General features: G+C 43.5%; 1 protein-coding gene across 3 annotated transcripts in view; it reads left to right on the top strand.

The window, feature by feature from the left end:
• LOC147447814 (uncharacterized) overlaps window positions 1-22,777 on the top strand; it is a 101,369-nt gene extending 78,592 nt beyond the window's left edge. For all 3 annotated transcript variants that reach the window (XM_086523521.1, XM_086523520.1, XM_086523519.1), the window contains exons 10-12: window positions 13,460-13,538; window positions 21,511-21,651; window positions 21,894-22,777. In XM_086523521.1, the coding sequence (XP_086379647.1) occupies window positions 13,460-13,538; window positions 21,511-21,651; window positions 21,894-22,181 (508 nt within the window). In that variant the 3' untranslated portion in view covers window positions 22,182-22,777. The remainder of the gene's footprint in view (window positions 1-13,459; window positions 13,539-21,510; window positions 21,652-21,893) is intronic.
• The last annotated feature ends 3,717 nt before the right edge of the window (window positions 22,778-26,494 follow it).

The following is a 26,494-nucleotide window of genomic DNA, read 5'->3' as shown; positions in this document are numbered from 1 at the left end:
TGCAAGGGAACACCGGGGGAGCCTCGTGAGAGCCTTGGGATGGGTGTACAGGCTTTTGGGCACCAGGCAGTGAAAAACAGAGAATTACAGCGCGCTGAATTTCTGTGACAGCTCACTAGAAAGCTTCCAGATAGCGAGGGAATCCGTCCTAGTCAGGTGCTTTTGACCTACTGGGGTTTTTGTGCCGTTATGTTGCCGAAATCCGGTCGAAAACCTGCGTTTTCAGCCCTCGCCAGGTTTGGACAGCTTTGTAAAAGCTTGTGCTAAGTGGTCGGATTGTCTACCTTAATTTGAATGAAGAAATCCCGAAAGGGGCGCTAGTCTTTGAGGCCTACAGGGTGTCGGTCTCGTGTGCGAAGTGACATTCTAGTGGCTGGACGCAACTGTGTGCTCTTCCCTTCTTAGTGCTCTGTGTAAAGTTAACAGGTAATTGAAATAGTACCGCCCTCTATGTTGTATAGGCCAGTTATATCTGCTATGATGATCAACTGAGGGGCCCCATATCCCCACTCCGTACAGCATGGCCGAAGTGACTAGAGTGTCAAAGAGCCAAAGCTTTGTCCGAGGTTCCCGGAATTGAACCTGCGAACATATCCTCTCAAGTCTCCCCAATGCTACATAGGCTCTGGTCAATTGCGTATCTGCTGCACGCCTCAGGGAAAATACTAGACCACTGAAAACCGCCCCAAGATAAGTGTATGTATCTGCATACTCCACAGTCTCTCGACCATATGTAAAAGTGGGGGCGGACCTCTTTATCCACTGCACCGTGGTGTTAAACACTATTACCTTGGTCTTACCAAGGTTCACAGACAATCCATTGTCCCGTGCAAATACATGCAAAGCATGCAAATGACGCTGCATCCCCTCTGGAGAATCTGAGATCAACACAATATCATCAGCATATAATAGCAACGAAATATATGTCCCTGCAAGCTGAGCACCTCCATCACCCTTTGTCTGTACATAATCTGAAAACTCATCTACATATATCCCAAAGAGAGTCGGAGATAGGGGACAACCTTGCTTCACCCCAATGGTGGAGTGAACCATGTCGGACATGCCCCGAGTAGTGCATACCTGTCCTACCACTGTCTTGTATAAAGCTAAGATCCCCTAGATCAGCTCTGTGGGCACCCCCATGTCTTGCAATCTGCGTATGAGTCTGGCTCGTTGCACTATATCAAAGGCGTTGCGGAAATCCACAAAGCTACAATATATCCTCCTGCCATGGTGTCTACCCTCCTCAATAATGGCTCTGAGTGTCAAAATCTAGTCAAGAGTGGAGAAACCTCTCTTGAACCCTACTTGTCCTGCTGCCCGTATGCCCTCTCTCTCTGCCCATCCACTCAACTCATGCTCAAGAATTGATGCATATAGCCTAGCCAGAGTGTGACCAACCATGATGGTTCAGTATTTCCCGGGAAGCATAGGATCTCTCGACTTGAAGAGAGAGAGAGAGAGAGAGAGAGAGAGAGAGAGAGAGAGAGAGAGAGAGAGAGAGAGAGCTTTGACCTCTTGGACTTCTATCCCTTGTCAGTTCTTGCTCCATGGCAGTTACCACACTTGCACCTGGTGTCACGACAACTGCCCATGCACCCTTCATCGGAGGACCTAGCGAGCATTGACACAGCCACTAGACATTACCGGGGCCGGACATTGGGCGCATGGTAGGCCTCTCCTCCTCATTAGGCATTGTTCGAGAGTGGCTTCACTCTTTAATCACTGGCGCCGAGGGCAGCTTCTTGGAGCATATCATGTTGGGCCGTGGCATCTTTCATGTTCAGCTTTGAGACGACTGCTGTGCTGAGTCTCTTTACAGTTGCTCTCGTATTGTTGTTGGGACCTGGCTGTTGGTTTTAGAGCGGTGGGCACCATACTTCGACGTTGAGAAGTCTGATTGCCAACAGAGGATCTCTCATTTTCTGGTCATTGTCTCCTATCCATTGCTCCCGGTTAATCTTTCAGGTTGTATTATTGGCGTAGCCGCTAGGTGGGACCTGGTTATACTAGGTTCACTGGCTACAAAAATCGGCACAACACGGATACAAGTCTACGTGTCACAAAGTGATGACGTGGCTATTGAGAGCAGAAACCCTAATTTCTGCCAGAAACCCTAAAACCTGCAAACCCTAATTTCTGCCAGAAACCCTAATCTGCAGAAACCCTAATTTCTGGAAAACCTAACCCTAACTGCTGGCTGAAACCCTAAAATTGGCGGCTGAAATGCCACGTGGCAAGCAGTACGGATTTCCGGATTTTACGGGCTGAAAAAAAGCAACTTGGGCGACACAATCTGGTTGCTTTTCTCCACGCAAGTTGTGTGAGGAGAGAGAAAGATTATCTGCTTTATTTTATGAAAACTCTCTTGTGTGTGAGAGAGAGAGAGTTTGCTTTTGGAACTGAAGCTTTTGGGCATCCCTTGTAGCGGTGAGGGCCCACTCAGCGGAGCATCTGGACATAGAGTCTGAGAGTCAAACCCTAACCGCTCTCTTGTACTTTGATCATTGATTAATACATAAAGAAATACCGAAAGGGGCGCGAGTCTCTGGGGCCACTATCTCTAGGCACGGAACTCCGTCGGGCCAGTGCAAATCTATTGTGATCTGTGAATTGTTTTGAAGTGGTTATTTGGTGCTGTGGTGATTGATTCTTGACTTGGAGTGTCCAAGTCTGTTACAGTGGTATCATGGCACGGCCGATTGCTCTTCTACGGGAAATCCGATCCCCAAATTTTTTTCCGCAGCACCTATGGCTTTTGCAAGGATCATTCGACTCCCTCTGCATCTGGAGATGCGGGCAGGGATCACAACGAAGATTCCGGCAGAGAGTATGGCCCGCCTCGGCCTACTCAGGCGGAGCAACGAGAGATGGAGCTTCGTCAATGCAACAAAGATGATGCTCAATTTTGCGAAGGACCCAAAATTTGCAAAATATATGAGCGAGACTTCTTTTCAAGAAGTGCACGAGCAGTGGCAGAAAACCTCAACACCACCCCCGAAACCCGCTCTCAAGGAACCATCTGCTCACAAGAAATATTCAAAGAAGGAATTAGAAGAGGTGGTTGATGCACGGATTGCTGAGCTTTTTGACGCGCAAAAGAAAGCCAAAAAGCACGGCAAAAAGCAGAAGAAAGGCACTGACTTCCCTGGTCATTTGGGTCGTCAGTCGACATTTGACAAAGCAAAGAAACAGAAGAAGCGTGCTCACTTTGAAGGAGTACCCAGTTCTTTCTTCTTCTTCTTTTGACAATTCTTCTAGCTCTTCAGATTCGAGCGAAGAAGACAGAAAAGGCAAAAAGTGAAGCAAGAAACAACGCTTCGGAAAGGGCAAGAAAAAGGCAGAGAAGCCTAAATCTCTCCCAGTGACTGACAGTTCTACTGAGGACTCGTCTACAGAGAGTTCAGACTCCGATGACGGAAACTTTTATGCGAACAAGAAGAATTTTTATAAAGCCAACGAGTATGACTTTCTGGAAGATAAAAGCAAGAAAGTCCGAGAGTTTAAGGAAGGTGGACACTCAATCAAATTTGATACTTTTTCAGGATACTCAGATGCTTCGAAAGCTTTGTCTTTTATACAGCAGTTTGACAACGCTTCCGCGGGAGGACGCTACTCAGAGCACTCCAAGATTCGGAGATTTGCCTCTTACTTTAAGGGGAATGCTCGCACTTGGTGGTCCACGCTTCTTTTAATCAAGACTGCGCCAATTAAATGGCTGAAATTTAAGAAGCTTTTTATTTCTTCTTGGTTGACGCAAGAGTATGAACGCGATATACGAGCTGCTTGGAACCATCTTCGGATGACCAAGAAAGATGCAATAAATGCTTACTGTGAGAGATTCTGGTGCTCTTTTCTACCCGCCTCTTCATTCAAGAAGATCTCGTTCAGAGAACAGATTGAGCGGTTTACCTTGGGTCTACCTACAGAGATCCGAGATCACTGCTTGGAACAGAAGTCAGCTTCTATTCAGGAGTTGATGAGTCATGCGAAGCGGGGCTTTGCCATTCACTCTGGCAGTCTGACCTACCCCAGAGATGAGGCCATGACACAACGAGCTGAACAGACTTCTGGGAATGAAAGTAGAAAGAAAAAGAGAAACCCAGAGAAAAAGCATGCATGACCCAAGCTTACTCCTCACGAGCGAGCTCGCTTCATCAGGGAGGGGAAGTGCTTTGGATGCGGGGAACATGGACATATCTCCGCGAAGCGCCCTAAAAAGACACAGAAAGAACACAATGATAAGGACGACGACATGCTTGAGAGTTCGAGAGCAGCTGAGGAACGTGGACGAAAAGGCAAGATGAAAACAGGACTGGTTCCAGATTGTGTGGGTACCGATCCCAACACCATGGACGAGAGTACAGAACTTTGCTGACCTTGGGGAGATCAAGAGGCCCTGATCTTCTTTGATGGAGGAGCCAAGGCAAACTTCATTTCATCGGAATTGGCGGCGGGGCTCGAGATCACTCCCGATCTGATGGGACCACTTGCGGAGGCAGTTATAGCGACACCCGACAGGGACGTATCCATTACACCTGTCATTGGCAAACATCGGTTGCATTGTCAGGGGTATTTGGGGCATGAGGACTTCTTTATAATGCCTTTGGAGGGTTGTGATGTTCTCTTAGGGATTCCCTGGTACCACAAGAACAACGCCGTGGTCGATTATCGGGCCAGGAAAGCGACTTTGACTACAGAGATCGACATAACCATTGTACTTGATATTAAATTGAAGGGCGAGTGATTCCCTATTGTATCGGCTTCGGCCATTTCAAAATTAATGAAATCCAATCTGTTTGTTTACTCGATTTTTATGAAAGAATTGAGCGAGAAGGATAGGACAAATATGTCTAAACTTGATAAAGAACGCCAAGATTTTCTCCACTCTCACGTCGATTGCTTCTCAGAAGGCCTACCAGGCGAGTTACCGCCTGCTCGTCCTGAAGATCATACCATTGATCTGATACCTGGAAGCACACCAGCGAACCGGCCACCTTACCGTGTGAGCCGAGCACAGAATGAAGAGATTATGAACCAAGTGAAAGACCTCTTGGAAAAGGGTCTCGTCCAGCCTAGTACTTCACTGTATTGCTCTCCAGTGTTGTTGGTTTTGAAGAAAGACGGATCTTGGAGAATGTGAATTGATTATAGAGCTCTCAACAAAATCACCATCAAGAACAGATTTTCGATTCTTAGGATCGATGATATACTCAACAGGTTACAGGGATCCTCGTGCTTTAGCAGGATTGACCTGAAGAGTGGATATCATCAGATCAGGATCACGCCGGGAGATGTCTACAAGACAGCTTTTCGGAGGACTTTTGGGTTATTTGAGTTTTTTGTGATGCCTTTTGGCTAAGCAATGCTCCTGCAACATTTAACCGGATGATGGACAGGATTTTTCGAGGTAGTACAGGCTATTTGTTGGCACTTTCTTTGACGACATCATTGTTTTCTCCAAAAATGAGGCAGAACACAGAGATCAACTGCTTCAGGTCTTTCAGGCATTACGAGATCACAAGTTAGTGATTAATGCAAAGAAAAGTGAATTTTTCCTACCAGAGATAACTTTTTGGGACACATTGTCTCAGCAGGAGTGCAAATGGATCTGGCCAAGATAAACCTATACGTGATTGGCCCGATTTTTTTAGAATGTCCATGAAGTTAGAAGCTTCTTGAGACTGTGTTCGTAGTACGGGCGGTTCATTCGAAAGTTTGCAGAGGTTGCTTCCCCTTTGCATATTTTGACACAGAAAGGAGTCCCTTTCTCGTGGGGACCCACAGAGGTGACTGCCTTTCAGACATAGAAGGAGAAATTGAATACGGGACCTGTTTTGACTTTGTGGGACTTGCAGAAGTCTTTTGAAGTATATTGTGATACTTGTTGTCGTAGTCTTGGTGCTGTCTTAATGCATGTCATTGCTTACGAGAGCCGATTGTTCTCAAGGCCGGAGATGACAGCACAGATTTATGAGAAAGAGCCTTTGGCGGTTATCCATGCTCTTACTCAGTGGCGGCATTACCTACTCTGAGCGGATTTTACTGTCTTTACAGACCATTAGAGTTTGTGCTACTTCTTGTCACAGAAGAAGCTATCGGAAAAGTAGATGCGGTGGGCATGTCACAGTTTCACTCCTAGATTGTCCATGTGCAGGGACAGAAGAATGTGGTGGCAGATGCTTTGTCTCGAAAACTATTGGTTCTGGCTATTTCCACGATACATCATAGGAGCTTGAGGATATGGTCGACCAGTATGCCACAGATACAAATTTTCCAGATATTTTCACACGGATACGGATGGGGTGACAGTAGCAAGATACTCCATTCGGGAAGGCTACTTGATGAGAAAAACCATGTTGTGCATTACATAGCCGTTGAGGGAAAAGGTTATGATTGAATGCCAGTGTCCACCTTTTACGGGTCACCGCGGCGTTGCTACCACCATTAAAGGGGTAGAGAGATACTTCTTTTGGCCGAGACTCAAAAAGGATGTGGAAGAGTTTGTGCGCAGTCGCTTAGTATGCCAGAAGGTCAAGTTTGACAAGCATAAGGCACAGGGATTGTTACAGCCTTTACCCATACCCACCCGCCCCTGGGAAAGTATTGCAATGGATTTCATTTTTGATCTCTCGAGAACACAGAGTGGTCACAATGGTATCTGGACTGTTATTGACAGATTTAGCAAACAAGCTCATTTCATTCCAGTGAAGAAAACAGTCAAGCCGGATCACTGAGCGAGACTGTTTGTGGCCCAGATCTTCAGATTACATGGCATGCCTGAGACGATTGTCTCCGACAGAGACCCCAGATTTACGAGTTTGTTTTGGAAGGCAATTTGGGAGAACATTGGCAGCGGTTGCAGTTCTCATCATCGTTCCACCCGCAGACTGATGGGCAATATGAGATTGCAAATTCAGTGGTTCTAGATTTATTGAAGTCTTATATTTCAGATCAGAAGACTCAATGGGAAAAGTACTTACCTTTGGTGGAATTTGCCTACAAATAATACGATACACTCTTCGACGGGGAAGGCGCCATTTGAGATTGTTGAAGGTGCTGCGAAGGTTCCACCCTTTCTAAGCACGAAAGATAAGATCTTTGAAGCGGATGAATATACGCGAGACTTGGATACACTTTTGCCAAGGTTCGCGAGACTTTGCAGAAGTCTTAAGAACGACAGAAAAAGGCAGCGGATCGCCATTGTCGCGACTTGAAATTGAAGGAGGATGATTGGGTGCTCTTACGTTTTGAGAAGGCACGCCTAATAAAGAAAAAGGGTCACTGAGTCACTGATGTCTCTTTGAGCTTCAGGGATACTAAGAGCTGACAGTATTCTGCTATATGACTTTATGAAATGGAATTCCTGAATATGATACTGATTTGTTCTTGACTTCGTTTAAGTGCAGGAACTGATAGACGAAATGACTGCAGCATTTTGGTTTGATTGATCTCGAATAGACATGGTTGCAATAGGGGTTAGTCAATCGGACATCGATGAGGTCCCGATTGGATCTAGATGCGATTGCTAGCTACATCGCCAATAAATCATGGTCTAAGATCCGAATGAATGTTGAATGTCATGTGATGTGACTGTCGATTTAGTACATGTGCTAGATGTGTGTTCCTAGTACGTAGGTACTAACAGTCAGTGTCTGCTAAGACGGTTTATGGCCTCTATCTGTTTTGCAGGCGTAATCGAGGGCGATTACAATACTTTCAAGAGGGGGATATGTCACAAAGTGACGACGTGGCTACCGAGAGCAGAAATCCTATTTTTTGCCAGAAACCCTAAAACCTGCAAACCCTAATTTTTGCCAGAAACTTGCAGAAACCCTAATTTCTGGAAACCCTAACCCTAATTGCTGGCAAGCAGAATGGATTTCTGGATTTTACGGGCTGAAAAAAAGCAACTTGGGCGACGCAATCTGGTTGCTTTTCTCCACGCAAGTTGTGTGAGGAGAGAGAGAGAAAGATTATCTGCTTTATTTTATAGAAGCTCTCTTGAGAGAGAGAGAGAGAGAGAGAGAGAGAGAGAGAGAGAGAGAGAGAGAGAGAGTTTGCTTTTGGAACTGAAGCTTTTGGGACTCTACTTTTGGGCATCCCTTGTAAACAAATAAATAAGCGGTGAGGGCTCACTCTGCGGAGCATTTGGACGCAGAGTCTGAGAGTGAAACCGTAACGGCTTACTTGTACTTTGATCATTGATTAATACATAAAGAAATATGAAAGGGGCGCCAGTCTTTGGGGCCAATATCTCTAGGCACCACGGAACTCCGCCGGGCTAGTGCAAATTTATTGTGATCTGTGAATTGTTTTGAAGTGGTTATTTGGTGCTATGGTGATTGATTCTTGACTTGGAGTGTCCAAGTCTGTTACACTACGCGTGTTTCCCGGATACAGTACAACTCCGAGATCCCACCTCATAGCAATTTCGTCTACAGAGGTCGGTGGTTACTGGTCACCTGGATAAGTGCCTCAGGTGCCATCGGCCCATCAGTATGGACACATGGTGAGAGAGTGCCCTACCCACCCTCCTCGTTGCCCTTAGCCTCTGCATCTGCCACCTTATAGCGTATTGGATGGTTGGTAGAAGGTCGCTCGCCGACAAATCTTTCGGTGGGCACATCATCTTGCAACACCACATCCACCACCCTATGTCCCCGACAGTCTCACAATTTTCAGCTACTCCGCTGGATCAGCCACTACAAGACATACGCTCTACTTCACGGCATCTACACAGTGCTACCTCACACTTAGCTATGGAGAGTGACTTCCCACTTCTGCCATCTTCACTAGCCCCTCCTTCCCTTTCACCTCCACCAACTGGCACCATCACCCCTTGCCACCCAACCCCACTCATGCCACTCCATCCTCTCCACCGCTATTGTGTGCCCCACCACCACCACATGTTCCTCTACCCTTCATAGCTAGAACGGCCATGCACCACCACCATAGAATCAAGAAAGAGCTCTCATTCTGTTAATCCTCACTATGCGTGGACCTGGAAAGTTTCCTTGTGTTGCACTGACCGCTTAGCAGTTTTCTAGAGCTTAGTACAACGGTGATAGCACTGGTCCATTATTGGTTCGCTGTACATTTTATAGCGTGCATAGAAGGCACACTCTCTTGTAGGTAGTGGGTAGATTCCCATGCTCTCCTTCTCCCTACCTTTTACTGGCATGGAAACATGGATAGAGGTTTCAGTCATAAATTTTGTAATACGTTATACTTTGCAGCCTATCCAGACTTGGGCAGGCTGCATTGCTACAGAAAGATTGGCACAAACTATAGGAGCTATAAAATGGCTACATACAGAGGACTGTGACTGTTTGCTAGTAGTTGTGTTTGTGAACCATACTACCCGGATCCTCCCACCTTGCGACTATGGTCTGCGTCTGCAGTAGTTTCCACACTCGCATGCTCTTTTGTACATACCAACTTGATTTTACATAGCCTACTCATTGCTACCTTGCTTTTGTACTTCCTTCGGATGATAGGCGATTGAGCATCCCCAGAGGTCTCTTTTGTACATAGAAAACAGTCCCTTTTCTCGCCCAACCAAAAGAAAAAGAAAAGAAAAAGAGAGCGACAACCCAGTCTAGCTACTCTCTCTTGGCTTGCCAAGTCATTACTTCATGTGTGGGAGGAATGATCTTATTGTAGCTGGGTGTTGGTATTGTATTGGTTTCTGTATCTTGTTGTGCTGGTTTTATTGTATCTGAACACTTTTTTAGACATACTGGCGTACTTTGAAATAAAATCAATAGTACGCAAGATTTTCTCTCCCCTACAGCTGCCTTAGTGCCGCCTTATCGAGGCCCTGCCTACGCCCACCTTCTGCATCTCCTCCCCTACCCCTACAGTGCCCACGCCCATCTCTTCCCCGCGCACGTGTGCAGAAATGAGTAGAACAATCGTCCTCCGGGGCTTCAGGCGAGACCATAGGTGACTCGGGAAGGTGGTGAGAGCATAGGCAGACTCGATCTGGAGAAAGGCATATTGCTTCTTCCCTCCCAATCCCAAGTTTTGCCACTGCTCTGTAAACACGAATCAGTGACGCTTAGAGGATATACTGCCGCCTGCGTACATCGAAGAGAGAGAGAGAGAGAGAGAGAGAGAGAGAGAGAGAGAGAGAGAGAGAGAGAGAGAGAGAGAGAGAGAGAGAGAGAGAGAGAGAGAGATGATGATGATGTTGTATTTACGTCCTCAGGGGGCCAAAATGACCCATGGGACCACACGAGGTCTACAAGATGCTCCCCTCATGTGAGAGGGGGTAGTGGGCTAGTATTACACTATGGAATATTTGGAGAGCTCGTTGTCTTCACATTCTCAGTGCGGCTCCACAGCTCCTTCAGGATATCCTCACTGCCATTTGGCTGGACACCATTCACACCCTGATTTGGTAGTGGGATTCGTCCTCCGGTACATCTAGAGCAGCCGAGGCTCGTCGATTTGCCTTCCTTCGGCGTTGGGCAAGATCCCCACTCTTCTTCACACTGACAGGTGGTCAGATTACTTGGCATTATGCCCCTCCACAGTGGTTTCTCCTCCACTCCTCACACCGACCACCATGGGATTGTTCTAGTCGAGTAGTCACTATAGTGGCTCTCCTCCTTACATTCAGCTTGTGCACCCCATGCGATAGGCTATTTTGGCATCCGCTGGGATTATTTTTGTACTCAGTAATATACAGCCCTGACTTTTTCCAAAAAAAAAAAAAAAAAAAAAAGAGGGGGTAGTAGGCTAGTAGCTTTCTTGTGTGTGAGTGTTGTGTGATGATCCAATATTTTGGCAAAGTAGATGCCTTAAAGCTACCGGAGAGAGAGAGAGAGAGAGAGAGAGAGAGAGAGAGAGAGAGAGAGAGAGAGAGAGAGAGAGAGAGAGAGATGAAATGAAATGAAATGAAATAGTAACGTCTTCAAAAGGCCAAAATGACCTATGAGACCAAGCCGTTACAACATAGTGAATCTAATACCATGTCCGGAATAAAAAAGAACTGAAACAAAATACAATGTCTAGTACAATGAAAGAAGGGGGGAAGATATGGTGGAGATCCCTCCTCGTCTGCACTCTGGACGTTGAGAGAGTATGGCTCGAATCCTCTGCTGAAGTCTCTGTCGATGTTGTGTATCTCCTCTCCTCAATCGCGGGCGTCTAGATCTCCCTAGCTCCAATGCTCGTCGAGAGAGAAGGTTGCTAAACTGCACACATGGACCATGCATGAGCATGCAGCTTTATAAAGCGCAGGCAGTAAGAACAAGCTGCACCTTAATCTTCACAAAGGCATCTGTACAAGATTCCGCTTTTTGACGATTTTATGAAATCGTGGGGACACTCATGGCCTGGACCTTGTTGGTTATTTATGAGAGGAGTATGCAATGATTGACAAGTGGTTCTTTACTCATGGCCCGGATCTTGTTGGTTATTTACAGAAGGAGTATCGAAAAGAAAATTGGATACAATGTTAGAAGTATTTATTCTTGGAACCTTCAAGCAACGCAGGCTGCGGTTTGGGGGAGCGTTCGGTTGTAAAAGGTCTCTATATCTCATGGCCCGGACTTTTTTAGGTTATTTGCAAGAGGAGTGATGAGGGAGTCGTTGAACAACTCATGGCCCAAACTTGGATGGTTATTTTGGGGGGGAGTATTCATCAGCGACTATATGTTTGTATGTCTTGTAACATGCATCTGTGTTGCATCGTGACGTGCCATTCACTAAATTGTTCTAATTGGGTGAAATTGCCTGGGTATGTAGCTTTAGTGCATCAAGACACCCGTTACAAATCAGCACGGTCCGAGTAAACTCCAGAATATCAAGAGCTTCGATATGGAATGAGAAAACTGAATGACCGTCCGATACTTTTTTTTCTATAACTTGAGTTGTTTTGCAGATATAATCGCGGGTGATTACTCTTCTTTGTGAAAGGCAGGAATGTCACAAACTGTTGACGTGTCAAGCCACCGAAGACCCGGAGGGTTAGGACTCCCTGAGCCTACATGCAGATCCTGGCCGAGGGGCCTAAACCCTAGCAGAAGAAGTAGAAGTCCTCACTTACTTACATATCCTCGTGGAGTTGCCCAATTATTAAATGGGTTAGGACCTTTGCGCCAAGTGCCTTCTGCGTAGCGCTCATCGAGAGGATTAACTTTGTCTTTTGTTGCATATCCAAATTCTCAACCGTTGGAGAGATTTTTAGAGGCCTGTGCAACACAGAAAAGCATCAAAAAGCATGTTTTTTGTGCTTTTTAAGGCAAAAACGAATTCCTTCTCCTTCATCTCCGTCTTCTCTTGTCGTTTCTTCTTCTTCTTTTTTAGGACGACTTCTTCTGATTCTGCTCAGGTTTAGGCCCCTTGGAAGAGCCCCTTGAAGCCAAGATTGAGCGGAGCTAAGCTAATTTGTCTTGTCTCTCTGTGGTGACGGGCTCCGATCTCTGTTCTCTCTATGGTAGAGCCTGGGTATCCGGTACGTTGGTGCTCTTTCTCCCCCTGCTGGCTTGAAGGCTCTGTGCCTGCTGAATTGTAACACCCTGCTGTGTGGGCACAGATGTAGGGGTAGACCTCTGGAAAAATCTATAACACAGGTTATCTGTAGGATTGAGGAGATTGTACGTTGTGATACTGCGTAGATTTCTTATGAGTGGATGCAGATGATGCTTGAGGTACAGCATAGGGGGTTCTGAGTCCTATGAAGTATATGAGAAGCTACAGGATTGCACTTAATGTATAGGATGATCCTTGAGGTCATTGCAGTAGGAAAGGCTTGATTAACGAGTTCAATACTTTGCTGCAGACACAAAGAACATCTAGCAGATTTATGAGGTGCCACATAGCCAGAGGACTTCATACCACTTCTTATTGATAATATTATGACTGCATATCCTGTGGATATCACCGTATATGTTGTAGGGCATGTTCCTTGTATCCTGACATATGGCCAATTTCTATGTAAGGCAAAAGTGCACAGACTTCCTGTTTTTTTTGCCAATAAGGACTTAGTTGGTTAAATAAATAAAAATAAAAAGTTTGGTCACCTTGAATGTTTCAAGTTTATAATCGGTGTCCTCCTTTGCTATATATTATCTATTTGTAGGACGCTGTATTTATTGTAAACTTGCACTATATTTATTGAAGATTGTCAGATTTCTAGGAAATCAATTTCTCATCCTCTATTAGAATGAGACTGTTAGCCTAAGTTAAGAACATGTCAAAGTTGGTAGAGGGCTTCTTTAATTATGTCAAAGCTTTTGGAAAATCTCTGAAAGAGTATCAAGAATGAACTAGCCTCTACATGTTGTTCCTGTTTATTGGTATTTTTCACGCTGCTTTAAAACTGACCTAGTATCTGACTGATCTGATTGATGTTCTTCAGATTGCTATATCACTTGAGCAACAGGATGTTGTATGATCTTTACATGTTTGTGTGTAACTAATAAACATCTGTGCTTTGTAAATGCAGGGGAGTTGATTTCTCATGTTCTGCAAATGAAATTAAGAAGGCATATCGAAAGGCCGCGCTAAAACATCATCCTGACAAGGCAAGTTATGTTTCTTGCTTCCTCTTTGATGCAAATCTGCTGCTCTTTTATCCAAGTAGTGTGTTTAAGCAAACCTGGAACTACTATCTTTATTGTTTTCTGGAGAGAGGCTCTGATGTTGTCCGTTTTTTTAGGAATTCATTATTATCATGTGAATTATCGTATATTAGCTCCCTGGATGCTTCCAAATTTTGAAGACAGTTCCTTCCTTTTTTCAGTATAAGAGAGTGTCTTGTAATGTTCTTGTTGCATAAAGTCTATGTGTACTGCTTTCTGGAAAAGGCTGTTTTTTGTTTTAGGCATTGGAAAAGAGAACTTGATGTATTCATTTGGTTAACAATGCCTTTCTTTGTGGCACATATGCAAGGTGACGTAATTACTTCTAATGGCTCCAAATTAGAAAAAAAAGTCACTCATGAGTAATCCAATGAGGGTTGTGATTATAGTTAACTCAAAATGCCAAGTAAAATTTCTGCGGAGTCCTTAGTTCATTGTGTTAGTTTTCTTTTAGAGTACGGAGAGAAATTAGGTTAGCCTTGTGTTGTCTTCATGAAGTAAAAGACTTGCATCTCCATCTTCACCTTCTTAAGGGCTTCAAGCCCTTCGTTATTGGACTTTCTCTGCTTTCATCTTCATGGTACACTTAGGATAGGTGCAACAATAAGCATCTCTTGGAGCAATCGTGGTGGCAACAATAAGCATCATTTGGAGCGGTTCATCACCAAGACACAAAAGAAAATGGAGGCGGCAGAGAAGTTGATCGAGGTCGCCAAGAAAGGGAAAGGTAAAGAGGCTTTTTCTACACCTACCATCATTAACATGATTCTCAAAGTAGAGCAAAGAAGGCGGGACATGCCTTACATGTGAGGGTCACCGGCCTCAAGGATGTCAACAATGTTGAAAAAGAGGTCACAAGCCTCATGTCCATGATGGGGATGGAGAAGCCTTTACACACAAAGGCATGGAGGGTGGGCAAGAGGAGTGAATGCCGGGGAGAGTCCTCAAAGGACAGAGCATTCATACTACGTCTCCTCTCCTTGGAGAAGGAGTAGTTCTTGAAGAAGAGGCCAACCCTCAAGAAGACATGTATTTTTCTTGGTGATGATCTCACCCTCTCGCAGCGGCTCACATGAGAGAGATGATGCTAGAGATTATAGCAACAATGGAGAAGGGAAAGACGGCCTTCTACAGAGATGGTTGGTTGGTGATTGTAGAGCGATGCTCTACATGATGGTGTGAGACCTATGGGACCATAGTAAAGATGGCAGCATGGAGTTTTAATGGATCTTGTAGGCTGGATGTGGGCGCCTTTGAGGATAGATTTCGGGACACGGACATTATATTCTTCTTAGAGACTCATCAGGCCCTGGTCAGATGATGCCACATGTGACGGGATATAGATGGAAGACAGCTTACCGGACTGACACGAGATTTGAGCATGGGAATCCGGAGAGTAGTAGTCTTATCCAGAGAGGAGCTACAACCACTTCTACACATTGTACGAAGAGATGATCATGCTAGATACACGTGGGTGAGGCTGAGGGCTGACACAAGCCGATTTTAATACATTGTCATATGCTACTTTCCCCTCAGTACATCAATCTATGCTGGGCCTAGAGGGCAATCACCTTTCTCTGTCCTAGATGATGACATATGGGAGTTTTCCAAGGATGGTGACATCATCCTCCAAGGGGACTTCAATGCCTGGAAAGGCAATGCTCAGACGGTCTTCTATGACACTTCAGAGGAGATGCTTAGAGAGGTGGATGTAGAAGATTTGGGGATTGACATTCACAGGACAGAGAGCAGACATAGTATGGGAGACATCTCACAAAGACGGCGACTACACATGGTCCGACCATACTTAATGGCCTACAACGTTTTCCTAGAGCGACCAATTTCACATGCTTTTCACACAAGCAAGGGGCCAACACAATGGACTATCTCATGGCACAACTGAGCTTCATCCCCTGCATTCAAGATTTCGTAGTAGGGCCCACACCAGTAGGTGTAGTAGTGGATCATGCTCTCTTAACACTTTCCGTCTCCTTTCAGTACAATACAGCCCAGGTGTCAGGAGGGAGGACACATACCGGCTATACATCATCAAAGTCCGACTCTATTGATACAGAGGAGATCTATAGTGGTCTATGTACAACACCTACAGGACTCTCAGTGGAAGAGATCCCCACTTTACTGATTGAGACATTGCATGATGCAACAACAGAGGCATACCCACACACTCGGCCTGATTAGAGATGCCATTTTGGGAGTATACCTCAGAAGAGTGATATGACGAGGAGTGTAGAAAGACGAGAGCACAGCTTCAGAGGGATCTTCTTCTAGGGGTCATCAATCACAGAGCCTTCCGGCGCCTTGTGTGACAGATAAGCAAGCGTTTTTATTTCTTTCATGAGCACTCCCCTCCTGTGATAACTTCTCGTGATGTGTGGGGTCAGTATGCAACATCTTTATATACGGTCCCTGGAGAGACACCCCTTCCAAATGCTCTTGAGAATGCCCATCTACGAGTACGTTCTTTACCATTGAGATTGTAAAGACAACCATTGATAGGATGAGGACAAGCAGGGCATATGATCATGATGGTCTACTAGCAGAGCACTCTATCATGCTAGAGATATGCTGGCAAAGTTTCTTGCAGTTTTGTTCAATCATGCCATCTGTGAGGGTCTACATGAGACTTGGAGATTGTCTACTATTGCGCCTATCTTCAAGGCAGGTGATCCTATAGAGCCTGGAGACTACCGTATTATTATGATTGGACACACATTGACACGGTTGTATGCATCTATTCTTGAGCTGTAGTTGAGCAGATGGCCAGAGGGTGAAAGCATATGGTCAACAGAACATGCCGGTAGAGGCTTCTCCACCCTTCACCATATTCTAACACTCAGAGCCATATTGTAACTTTGTGGATTTCCGCAAAGCATTTGACATGGTGCCCAGAGCCAGATTGATGGGCAGACTACAGGAGATGGGAGTGCCCATTGTTCTGTATATAGAGAATGTTTCTAATTACATTGACAGAGAGGGTGACAGAGATGCCCAATTGTAGAGACATGGGTTCCATTGTTGTTATATGCTGACGATATTGTGTAATGTGTAGCGGAAGTAAATGACGATGTATGCTCATGATGAGTGATCAGTGAGTACTCTTGCAAGTTGGCTCCGTTCTTCAGTGGCTTGACACTGTGGCATGGCCTAAAGGACAGAGCCCGACAGAGGGGTCCGAAACCCTAGTGAAATGAAGCGAAAGAAGTTGTTCCAACTTACAAGTTCCTACAGAGGGGCCAAGAGAGATTAGGTATTAAAAACCTAACTCTTCCAACTTATGGGACTTGGCCGAGGGGCCTAAAACCTTCAAATAAAGCCAGGATCTCAAAAATAGTGTAGAACATGTTGACGTGATAGGCTGAACGGGCGCCCGCAATTTACGGTGCAAGTTGCAGAGGACTGATGACGTGGTAGCAACATACGGACAGCCCATGGGGCACTTGCTTTTGGGGGTGAGGAGCTTTTATAATTGAAGCTTTTTGTGTACTGATTTTGCTTTTAGCCAAGGGACTTTGTCAGTGTGTCCAGTGTTTCCTCTCTACTCAGATTATCTTTGGAGCACTGAGAGAAGGAGGACCCTCGGACATTATACTTTGTGAAGCATAATAATAAAGAAAGGGGGCCTAGTCTTTGGGTCTAGTGCATCTAGGCACGAAACTATGCTGTGCCGTGTCGACTCTCTCTCTCTCTCTCTCTCTCTCTCTCTCTCTCTCTCTCTCTCTCTCTCTCTCTCTATTTCAAGTTATTTAGAGTTTCTCTCGTGTGTTGTTCGGCTTGGGGTGTCCAAATCTATTATATCTTCTGTTAGTGTCATAAATGAGTCAAGTAGTACGCCCCAAGTTTCTAATGATCATCTAGACGAGTCTCTCATGAAGTGTTATGATTATGTCAATGGTTAATGCATTGTTATCTTGTTTGATCCTCGCAGTATGCATGATGTGAGTAGTAGTTCTCTTGTGAAGAGCACATGTTTAGAAGCTATTTTAGTGGACCCTATAGCGGTTTTTGGTTTTGCTCCTGGGGTGCACTCTTCAATGACGTAAAGTAACAGTCTCAATTGAAGACGTAGGTTTTTGTCGGAAGTTTGTTGTTTCTCCTTTCTCTGGATGTGATATGATTTTCGGCATTAAGTGGTTTTGTGAGCTTAAGCTCCAAATTGATTGGGAAGAAAACACGCTCACTCTCTCTATCGAAGGTGCCTCTCCCGTGGTCATTCACTGGGAGCAAAGTATATTTTCTTTGTCATTAATCTCTCACTCTCACTTTTTGGAAGGGGATAAAACACATAGTCCAATAGCATCTCTCAGTACACGGTCAAATAGTTCAGAAAAGAATAAGTTATTGTATGAAAAGGAACCTCTCTCTGTCATTCATTTTCTAAAGCATGAGAGCATTTTGTGTATGAAGAACCTAGTACTAGTACCTGGCCTAGGTAGACCTATGCATAGGAAGCATCTCTTATTAGTCGCAAGATCCTGTCGTCATGTGAGCATCTAGGACCATTGTATCAGGCTTCGACATTGTGCAAAATGAAGCAAATATGTCACAAACTGCTGACGTGTCAAGTCACTGAAGAGTAGAGCCAACCTTTAGATCACGGCCCAGAGGCCTAAACCCTAAGAAGAACAAGCAACAACATAAGAAGAAGTCCTACCAACTTGCAAGTTGTGAAAGTCTATAGCTACCAAGCCACACACTCCAAGGACTTGGCAAGCTTTCGAGAAAATTTTTGCCCGAAGTTATATGGTTCCTAACATCTTCCCTCGGAGTGCAACTTCTAGTAGAGTGGGGTATCCTGAAATGCTTGCCATGGAAACCCTTGCAGATTATAACTTGAAATTTCTCAACATCTCTCAGTAGGTGTCTCTTTTTGAGCTAAAAACCTTGAAGGTTTGGTGTGATTGTTATGTCTTAGGACTACCATCACTGCCAGAGGAACACTCTTTGTCCAAGAGCCGATAGACCATGGTGCGGTCAGCCACGACCCTATAGAAGGAATCTAACCCTAATTTTTGGTGCAGGTTTTAGGATGGAAAGTCAATCGACTTTTCGAGCTCAACTAATGTCGAGATTGCTTTTTAAGTTTGAGTTTTGTTTGAGAGCTTGTGTAGTGATTCTATTTGGAATTTGTTTGAAATGGATGGTATCTGATTTAAACTTGTCTTGGTGCCGATTTGAATGTTTGACTCTGGTTTTAATACTGGTTTCAATGATTGGTGATTTCTACTCCCAGGTGGAGTGGTGAGAAATGATGTTTGAGAATGCTTGTTCATACTCATGGCGCGGACCCTCGTGGTTGTTTGCGGAGGGAGTCTTGAATGATTGAAAAGTGATGTTTTTACTCATGGCCCGGACCCTTGTGGTTATTTACGGGGAGAGTATTGTTGTTGTTACTCATGGCCCGGGACCTGGATGGGTATTTGCGGAGGGAGTATTAACACTAGTCCTGTAAAAATCAGCCACTTTTGTGGCTTATTGAGACTTTTGTAAAACATTAATCAACATTATGTTAGTTATTTAAATAGAAAATGGTTTCAGGAAATTATGACCAATGCTCACTATGAGTTGATAAAAACTAGTACATAGCTAAATGAAGGTCTGAAGGTGTCTTTTTGCCATCTTCTACAACTAAATTGTGCGGATCGACAAATTTTTTCTATTTTCTTTTGAAAGTAAATCAAATAATTGTTAAGCAGGGCCAAACTTCTTTGAAAAATCCCTCAATAGGTATGTGATAGATGGACCAAGCTTTTTTAACCCATATACAAAGAGTGCCAACATTTTTTACTTCTCCAAGTTAAGTGTTGAAGTGCAGTTTTACGTAAAATTTACTAGTTTTAGAAAAGTAATTTTTTTAAATTTTTGAGCTTTTCATGTAAATTGTGTAATTAGAAACCTTTTTCATATCTTGTACCCATAATTAAGAAGTTTCATGAAATTTTGATGCCATATACAAAAGTTATGTTTCATTTACTAGAATCCTGATGTGAGCCATTTTTGTGGCTTTAGCCAGTTTTGTGGCTCATTACTAGTCTAGTGTTAAGAAGTGTGAGCAGTGGTTACTCTCAGCACCTCCAAACGACGCAGGCTGCGGTCTGGGGGGCGTTTGGTTGTAAAAGGCCTCTATATCTCATGGCCCGGACCTTTTTTTGTTATTTGCAAGAGGAGTGATGAGGGAGTCGTTGAACAGCTCATGGCCCCAACCTGGATGGTTATTTGCGGGGGGAGTGTTCATCGGCGACGTCATGTTTCTATGTCTTGTAACATGCATATGTGAGCATTTGTATTGCATTGTGATGTGCCAGCCATTGAATATTCCTAATTGGATGAGATTGCCTGGGTATGTAATTTTAGTGCATCAAGACACCCGTGGAAGATCAGTGCGGTATGGGTGTGATGGCTAATTTTACTACGCGGGAATATCAAGAGTTCCGATCAGGATGAAAGGAGAAGCGAACTTTTTGATTAAAAGAGCCGAAAGGAGAAACCAACTCCTTAACAAAAAGAGCAAACTGATTGTCTCTTGGAATGCCCCTCGGAAATTTTGACCCAACTTGAATGGTTTTGCAGATATGCTGTAATCACGGACGATCACTTTCTTTTAAGGAGGAGGGATGTCACAAACTGCTGAGGTGTCAAGTCACTGAAGAGCAGAGCCAACCTTCAGATCACGGTCGAGGGGCTTAAACCCTAAAAAGAACAAGCAACAACAGAAGAAGAAGTCCTACCAACTTATGGGACCCCGTCCGACGGGGCCCAAGTGACATAAAGGAATTAAAATAAAGCAAGACCCCCCCCCACACACACACACACAAAGACTTGCGTAGCAGCTGATGACGAGGTAACTGTATGGAAAACCCGGAAATTGCGTTGACATGCTGCCCTGGCAGCTTGTACGGATTTCCGCGATTTGCATTGCCGATGTGGCAGTTGTATGGATTTTCGTAATGTACACTGGCAGCTTTTGGGCATTGCTTTTGGACCAGATGCTTTTGAAAGGAAGTCTCTCATTTAATAAAAGGAATTGTGAGCATGCAGTGAGCACTCATCTTGAGCATTCACCATCAATCTCTTCCGCTGCACACTACTATGACACTACTATCAACATTTTTTGCCTCAAACCTCGTGTCACACCCAAGATGGTCTTTCGCATCAAATACCCTTCCTTCTTGCAACAGCCCCTGCTCTGTAGCCTTTCGCAGATCTCACTAAAATCCAACTTTGTAGCGTACTACCCTGCATCTCATCAAAATTGTGACGATGCACTGCTGTTACGGCAAATATCCTTGGCTTGTGAGTCAAGGTGGATGCAATCACATTCTTCTTTTGTTTCATGTACACTATCTCCTTTTCTGACAAGCTTCTCTGGGACAAAATTTGTGCCAAGCAAATAATGCTTCCACTGAGTCAAAGCATGTATCTCTTATAAGAGCTTCTTCTCATAGATTTGTGCAACCCTCTCAACCTTTGAGAGCAACCGACTCACATAAGAATAGCAGCCAAGGTATGGGACACGACGTTTCAATGACAACAAATTACCAGAGTTTTAGGGCCTTCCAAAATCAATATACACAGGTTTCGGTCGCATGTTTCGGTCCCTCGTTTCACTGTGCTGTAACATCAGATCGAAATGTTTTGAGGAAACACCATCTTTTGAGGGTGAAACTTTTTGGCCTTGAGGGTTTGGTGGTGACACAGTAGCAGTCTGGTGGTTTTTAGTTCAGTTGCACTAGTATGTCACACTTCATGGCGCTAGTGTTCAATTTATGATAATTTTTTAAGCCTCGAGGTTTTTGGAGATTATAGTCAGCTTACTGCTGTTTTCTTAAGCTGGTATAGAGTGATCAGTGAGTGCTTTTTCCAGACTAAATAATAATGAATAGCCATGTGTCTGCAGGCTGGTCAGTTCTTGGCACGTAGTGAGATTGCGGATGATGGAAGCTTATGGAAGGAGGTGGGTGATGAGGTCCGACGGGATGCTGAAAGGCTGTTCAAGCTAATTGGTGAAGCATACGCCATTTTATCAGATGCAACCAAGGTTATCCTTCGTTACGTTCTTGACATACATACATGTTGGCATGGATATAGCACAAATGTTTTTCTTTAGACTTGCATTCCATTATGTGACCTTCATCTTGATGCTCCAAGGTTGTCATTCGTAACATTTCTGCAATAAATACATACATGTTGGCATGGAAATGTGCTACTTTATGGTCACATTCCATCATGTGACCTTCATCTTGATGCTCATGTGGTAAATTTTACTGTAAATTATCACAGCGCCTTCGATATGACATGGAAGAAGAGAATCGCAAATTGAGAGGAAAAGATGGTAATAACCAGGTGACCAGTAGCACTTCCGAAGGCTATCGATCGCAGTATGAGAAGAGTGGCCGCCGGCAACGAGATCGTTGGGATGCATGGCAAGGGTATGTCCCACAACACCAACGTTGGCAGAGTGGCCCTGATGCAGCACAACCTGATACATACGGGCGCAGAAGCACTCAGGGTGCAGACCCTGCAAAGACTGGAAAAGCTACCTGGAATTTCTCTTGGGACAAATTATAAGCTCCATTTGTGCCACAATACTTTTGGCTTTGTGAAAAAAAAAAGGTTCTGTGAGGCTGTGTTAACAATGTGCTATTGAACTTGCATACCATGGGTGGTTAGAGTTCAGGGAGAAAATATGAGCCTCACTCCAAAACTGTCGTACTGGGTTGTCAGAAAGCGCATGGGAATAAGTCTAGGGCAATTTTTGTGGTGGGTGGATATGAACATCACAGAGCTACCAAGGCTTTTTCCAAAGGGAGTGCATTTTTTCAAGGACATGCTTGGTCTGTGTGTGTTCATCATAGCTTTCCGATCACCCATTATGCAAGGGCTCTTCATTGAACATGCTTCTTACCTTGTGAAGTTTTCGACACCCAGTTGAAAAGCCCTTCATTTGTAGAGATTGGTGAGTTTTTACCTTTTTGTATGTAACGAAAGACAGGCCCTCCAAAATGGAGTCCCATGTGTTTCGAAAAAATTGATGTAAAGGTTTTTGGTTTGTTTGAAAGAGCTGTTATTTGCTATATACAAGTTACAAATTCATGAATGTATATTGGTCTCAGACAAAACAATGTGCAGCTTTCTTGTTCCAATAGGTGATTCCATTCCTGGTATTTGATTTTGGTTCCTGGGTTTGGTTGGATCAATCAAGTGTACTAGATGATTATTGTACTGTGATGTTATTATCATTGGCATTCAATATCTATTGTTGTCCTGGTTTGGTTTGCATTCAATTATAAAATGTCTAATAAATGCAATGGGGCAATGCTCAAAAACACAGTTGTTTGGATGTTCATATGTATCACGACCACAAACCATAAGAATTTTTGTGGCACTCCCTTTCTGTATACTGAAAGGGATGTGTATGCCAAGGTAGTTTCGGAGCACCCTTCAAATTTTTAAAGGTATGTTTTATTTTTCTCCCTCCTTAATCTATAGACTCTCTCTCTCTCTCTCTCTCTCTCGCCTTCCCCGGCCCTCCCCAAAGCTGGCGTGGAAAGGCAATGCCAACATTTGTCTCTAGATGCCTTGTTTACGTCCTAGTGCAATCAGGATTTGAGGTGAGGCTTGGACAACTCCACTCTTGCAAACATTTACCAATAAATTGCTTTTAGCTGTACATTTTATGTTTGAGAAGATACAAATTTTGAAATCTCTCTCTCTCTCCCGTTCACACACACAAAATGAATATATCCACCAGACTACCACGTCAATACTCTCGCACTAGGTCTATTGTCCACAGTGGCAAGCCTTGTGATTTCATCACTTGTTTTCTCAATTCCTCCTTGACGGTTGATAGCCCATCCAAAGTCCATTGTGATCACCCCAAAGGCACACATGAGGGTTTTTTAGGTCTCCATGGTTCCAAGGAGGGTTCCATGAAAGATTAAAATTGAGTAAAGAAGTTGTCCTATGAGTGCCCTTTTATGGGTCTAATATACGAAACATGTGGGAGCCTTGAGAGATTCAAATAGAGTAGAGCCAATTTTTATAATAAAGTGTATGTATGCTAGCACCTCAGAAAACAAGAACATATACATGTTGCCCAATAATGACGATTGAATAGATTCACCGTCTCCTACCCCCCTATTAGCTTCAAATGCATGAGATTTAGATTAGAAGAAAGATTAGGCTTTTTGAGTGGTTGGAGTTGTTTTTAATTGGATCTATGTTAAACTATTGAGATTGTTTGATAATATGTTTTGTCTTGTTGTAGTCTCGAATGTGGATGTCTTCTCAATGGAGAGTATCTTTTAGGAGTTTGGGAGTATTTTGGAGTGACAAGCAAGCCTAAGCCATATCATCATACAAAATGATAACACCCTCACTCTATAAGTCTCTCTATCCAAAGTCTTTAGGGTGTTTGCAAACAAAAAACATATTTTTCAAGCACGTAAAGAGAGCTTAGGGAATAATGGTCATACCAATAGACTCGTTGATGTATAATTTAAGTCTTTTGAATTTCTCTTTGCAAGTTTTATGTCTACCATTATGTGTCCACACTCTACCTTGGCAACAATGTTAAGCTGATTGGTTGAAAATCCATTGATAAAGGTGTTGATTATTGAGGTTCTAGACAAAGGGTGGAACCAATAGTGGCGATCAAGATGGATATATTTTCACCATGAGAGGTGGTTGGAGTCATTCTAACTTTCACCTCCGGGCCCCCAATCTCAAAGAAATAAGAATTCTTTCGAAACATCTCAAATGAGTAAGTGAAGGGTGATTTTAGGATTGGTAGGTGGAAAGTTAGGAATTTGGGTCTATTGTGAAGAACTTGGAAGGTCAAACTTTGGTTTTGAAAGCCTATAAGTAAATGGTCATAGCAAACCTATTGTAAGTTTGTGTTCACTCCCCTGTGGATCCTCACTTTGCGAAGTATTGGAGTAAATCTCCTTGTGTGTGCGCACGCGCACGCGTTTGGCTTCTCTCATGCGAGGCTTTGTTAGATGTGCCCTTATCTTTTTCTCTCGCACCAAAAGGCAGCCCACAACACTAAATCCCTCGGTGTTTGAGTGATGGGATCTACAATGGTGGATCCACAACCGAATTTCGAGGAACATGGATGGCTCAAAAAATTTGCTGTATTCAAGTTTCGAATATGAGTTCCTACAGCTTGAGCCATGTGTGCTATCCGCATGTGTGCGTACTTTTATATATGCTTGTCTGAGTTTACTTTCTTGATGTCTGAGTTTAGAAAATTTGTCCGAGTTTACTTTTTCCAGATCGGACGTTCAATTTGCTTTTGTCTGGACTTCTCCTTCGTGGATCCCATCACTAGGGGTTCATTTTATGAACCCGTGCTCTTTAGTGCTGAGGAAAAGCACGTCTGCCGAAAGCTTGTCGCTTCACCTGTTGTCCTGATCGTTACGGTTGTCGTAAGCGCTTCTGGCTACAGCAACTCCGCTACTTGCTTCGGCAATGATCAACATACGCTTTCTTTTGCATGCTGCGTGTGCGGTCATGCTGCTTGCTTCGGCAATGATCGGCATACCCTTTCTTTGGCATGCTGCGTGTGCGGTCTTTCTGTTGTTGCCAGTGCATCCTCGTTGCCGCATGTGGCCAGCGTAAATGTACTGTATTTTTTTTAAATTTAATTTCTACAAATTTTGCACGTTTTCTCTCTGTCAAGGTTATAAGTTTAGAGGTAAAAGTCAACATTTGTATGTGGGATTACATTAACTAACCTAGCTTTTTTCCAAGCACTGGATTGAAGAGTCGAGGCAGTCTTTGAGAAAAATTATTTTTAGATCCTAAGAACCTTATTTTAATAAATTTATTGTTTATTAAATTAAAATTATTCGATTTCATTTGTAAAAAGTAGGGATGGAAAACTTAGAGAAGAGTGTCCGCAAAGCAAAAGATAATACTCCTCCTGCGAATGTGGAAATCCAAATGAAACAGAGAGGGAGATCAAAATTAATAGAAGAAAAGTTAAGTAGAGAAACAAAAAAAGGCAACTAAATTGTTTGAGCTCAGTTGTACTGTATCAATTGGAGGTATTCGCATAGACGTAGGATTGTTGCTCAAGCTAGATGAATTTTTGAAGAAAGAAATTTTAGTTGGAATCTACTCATTGGAATGAGGTGGAATTTTCTTCTACGAGATGGTAATATGCATCGTAGCTACATTGATAATTGTGTAGACTGCAAAATTAAGGATGGGAAGTTGGAAATCCATTAGGTTCAAACGTATTAGGTAGAGCATTGCAGTAGAAAGACATGCATACATTTGAAGGTATGATTGGCGAACAGATATTGACAAACCTCATTTTCAAAGCATCTCTCACAATATCAATGTAGAGGATATTAATTAAGGACTAGAGCTTTATGTACAATATGGAGCTGATGAATTAAAACCTAGGTTTTGTTTAACTCATAAAAATATATTTGATTGAGCCTTGATGAATTATATGCATATAGTGGGGATTTCTATTTACTTAATAGTTTTTCTAAATGTAGTGAGTCAATTACAAAGGTAGAGAGAAAATAAGATGCAACAATTGTTATTGATGATATTTTGAAAGAATTAAAAAAAAAGATAACACAACAATGAAGCAAATTGGAATATGCTAACTTTGAGTTACCACAACACTCACGATAATGTTATCATGATATCCAAAAGTGATAGTGATGGAACACCACAAATTGGAGATGAGCATTGATTACATTCCGATATTTTTTGAGAAAAAACGTAGACATTGTTCCATTATAAATTATTATCATTTTGACAAATAGTGTGATTTCTCTGTAGTGTTTTTCCATGAATATGATTATAAACTTTGTCTCTTATAACTCATTGAATGTTTTTGCTTACATCTCAAAGCAACA

The sequence above is a fragment of the Adiantum capillus-veneris genome, chromosome 11 (assembly GCF_014529385.1).
Source record: "Adiantum capillus-veneris isolate H3 chromosome 11, ASM1452938v2, whole genome shotgun sequence".
Lineage (NCBI taxonomy): Eukaryota > Viridiplantae > Streptophyta > Polypodiopsida > Polypodiales > Pteridaceae > Adiantum > Adiantum capillus-veneris.
The sequence above is the reverse complement of the archived record's forward strand: the minus strand, read 5'-3'. Positions and strand labels throughout refer to the sequence as shown.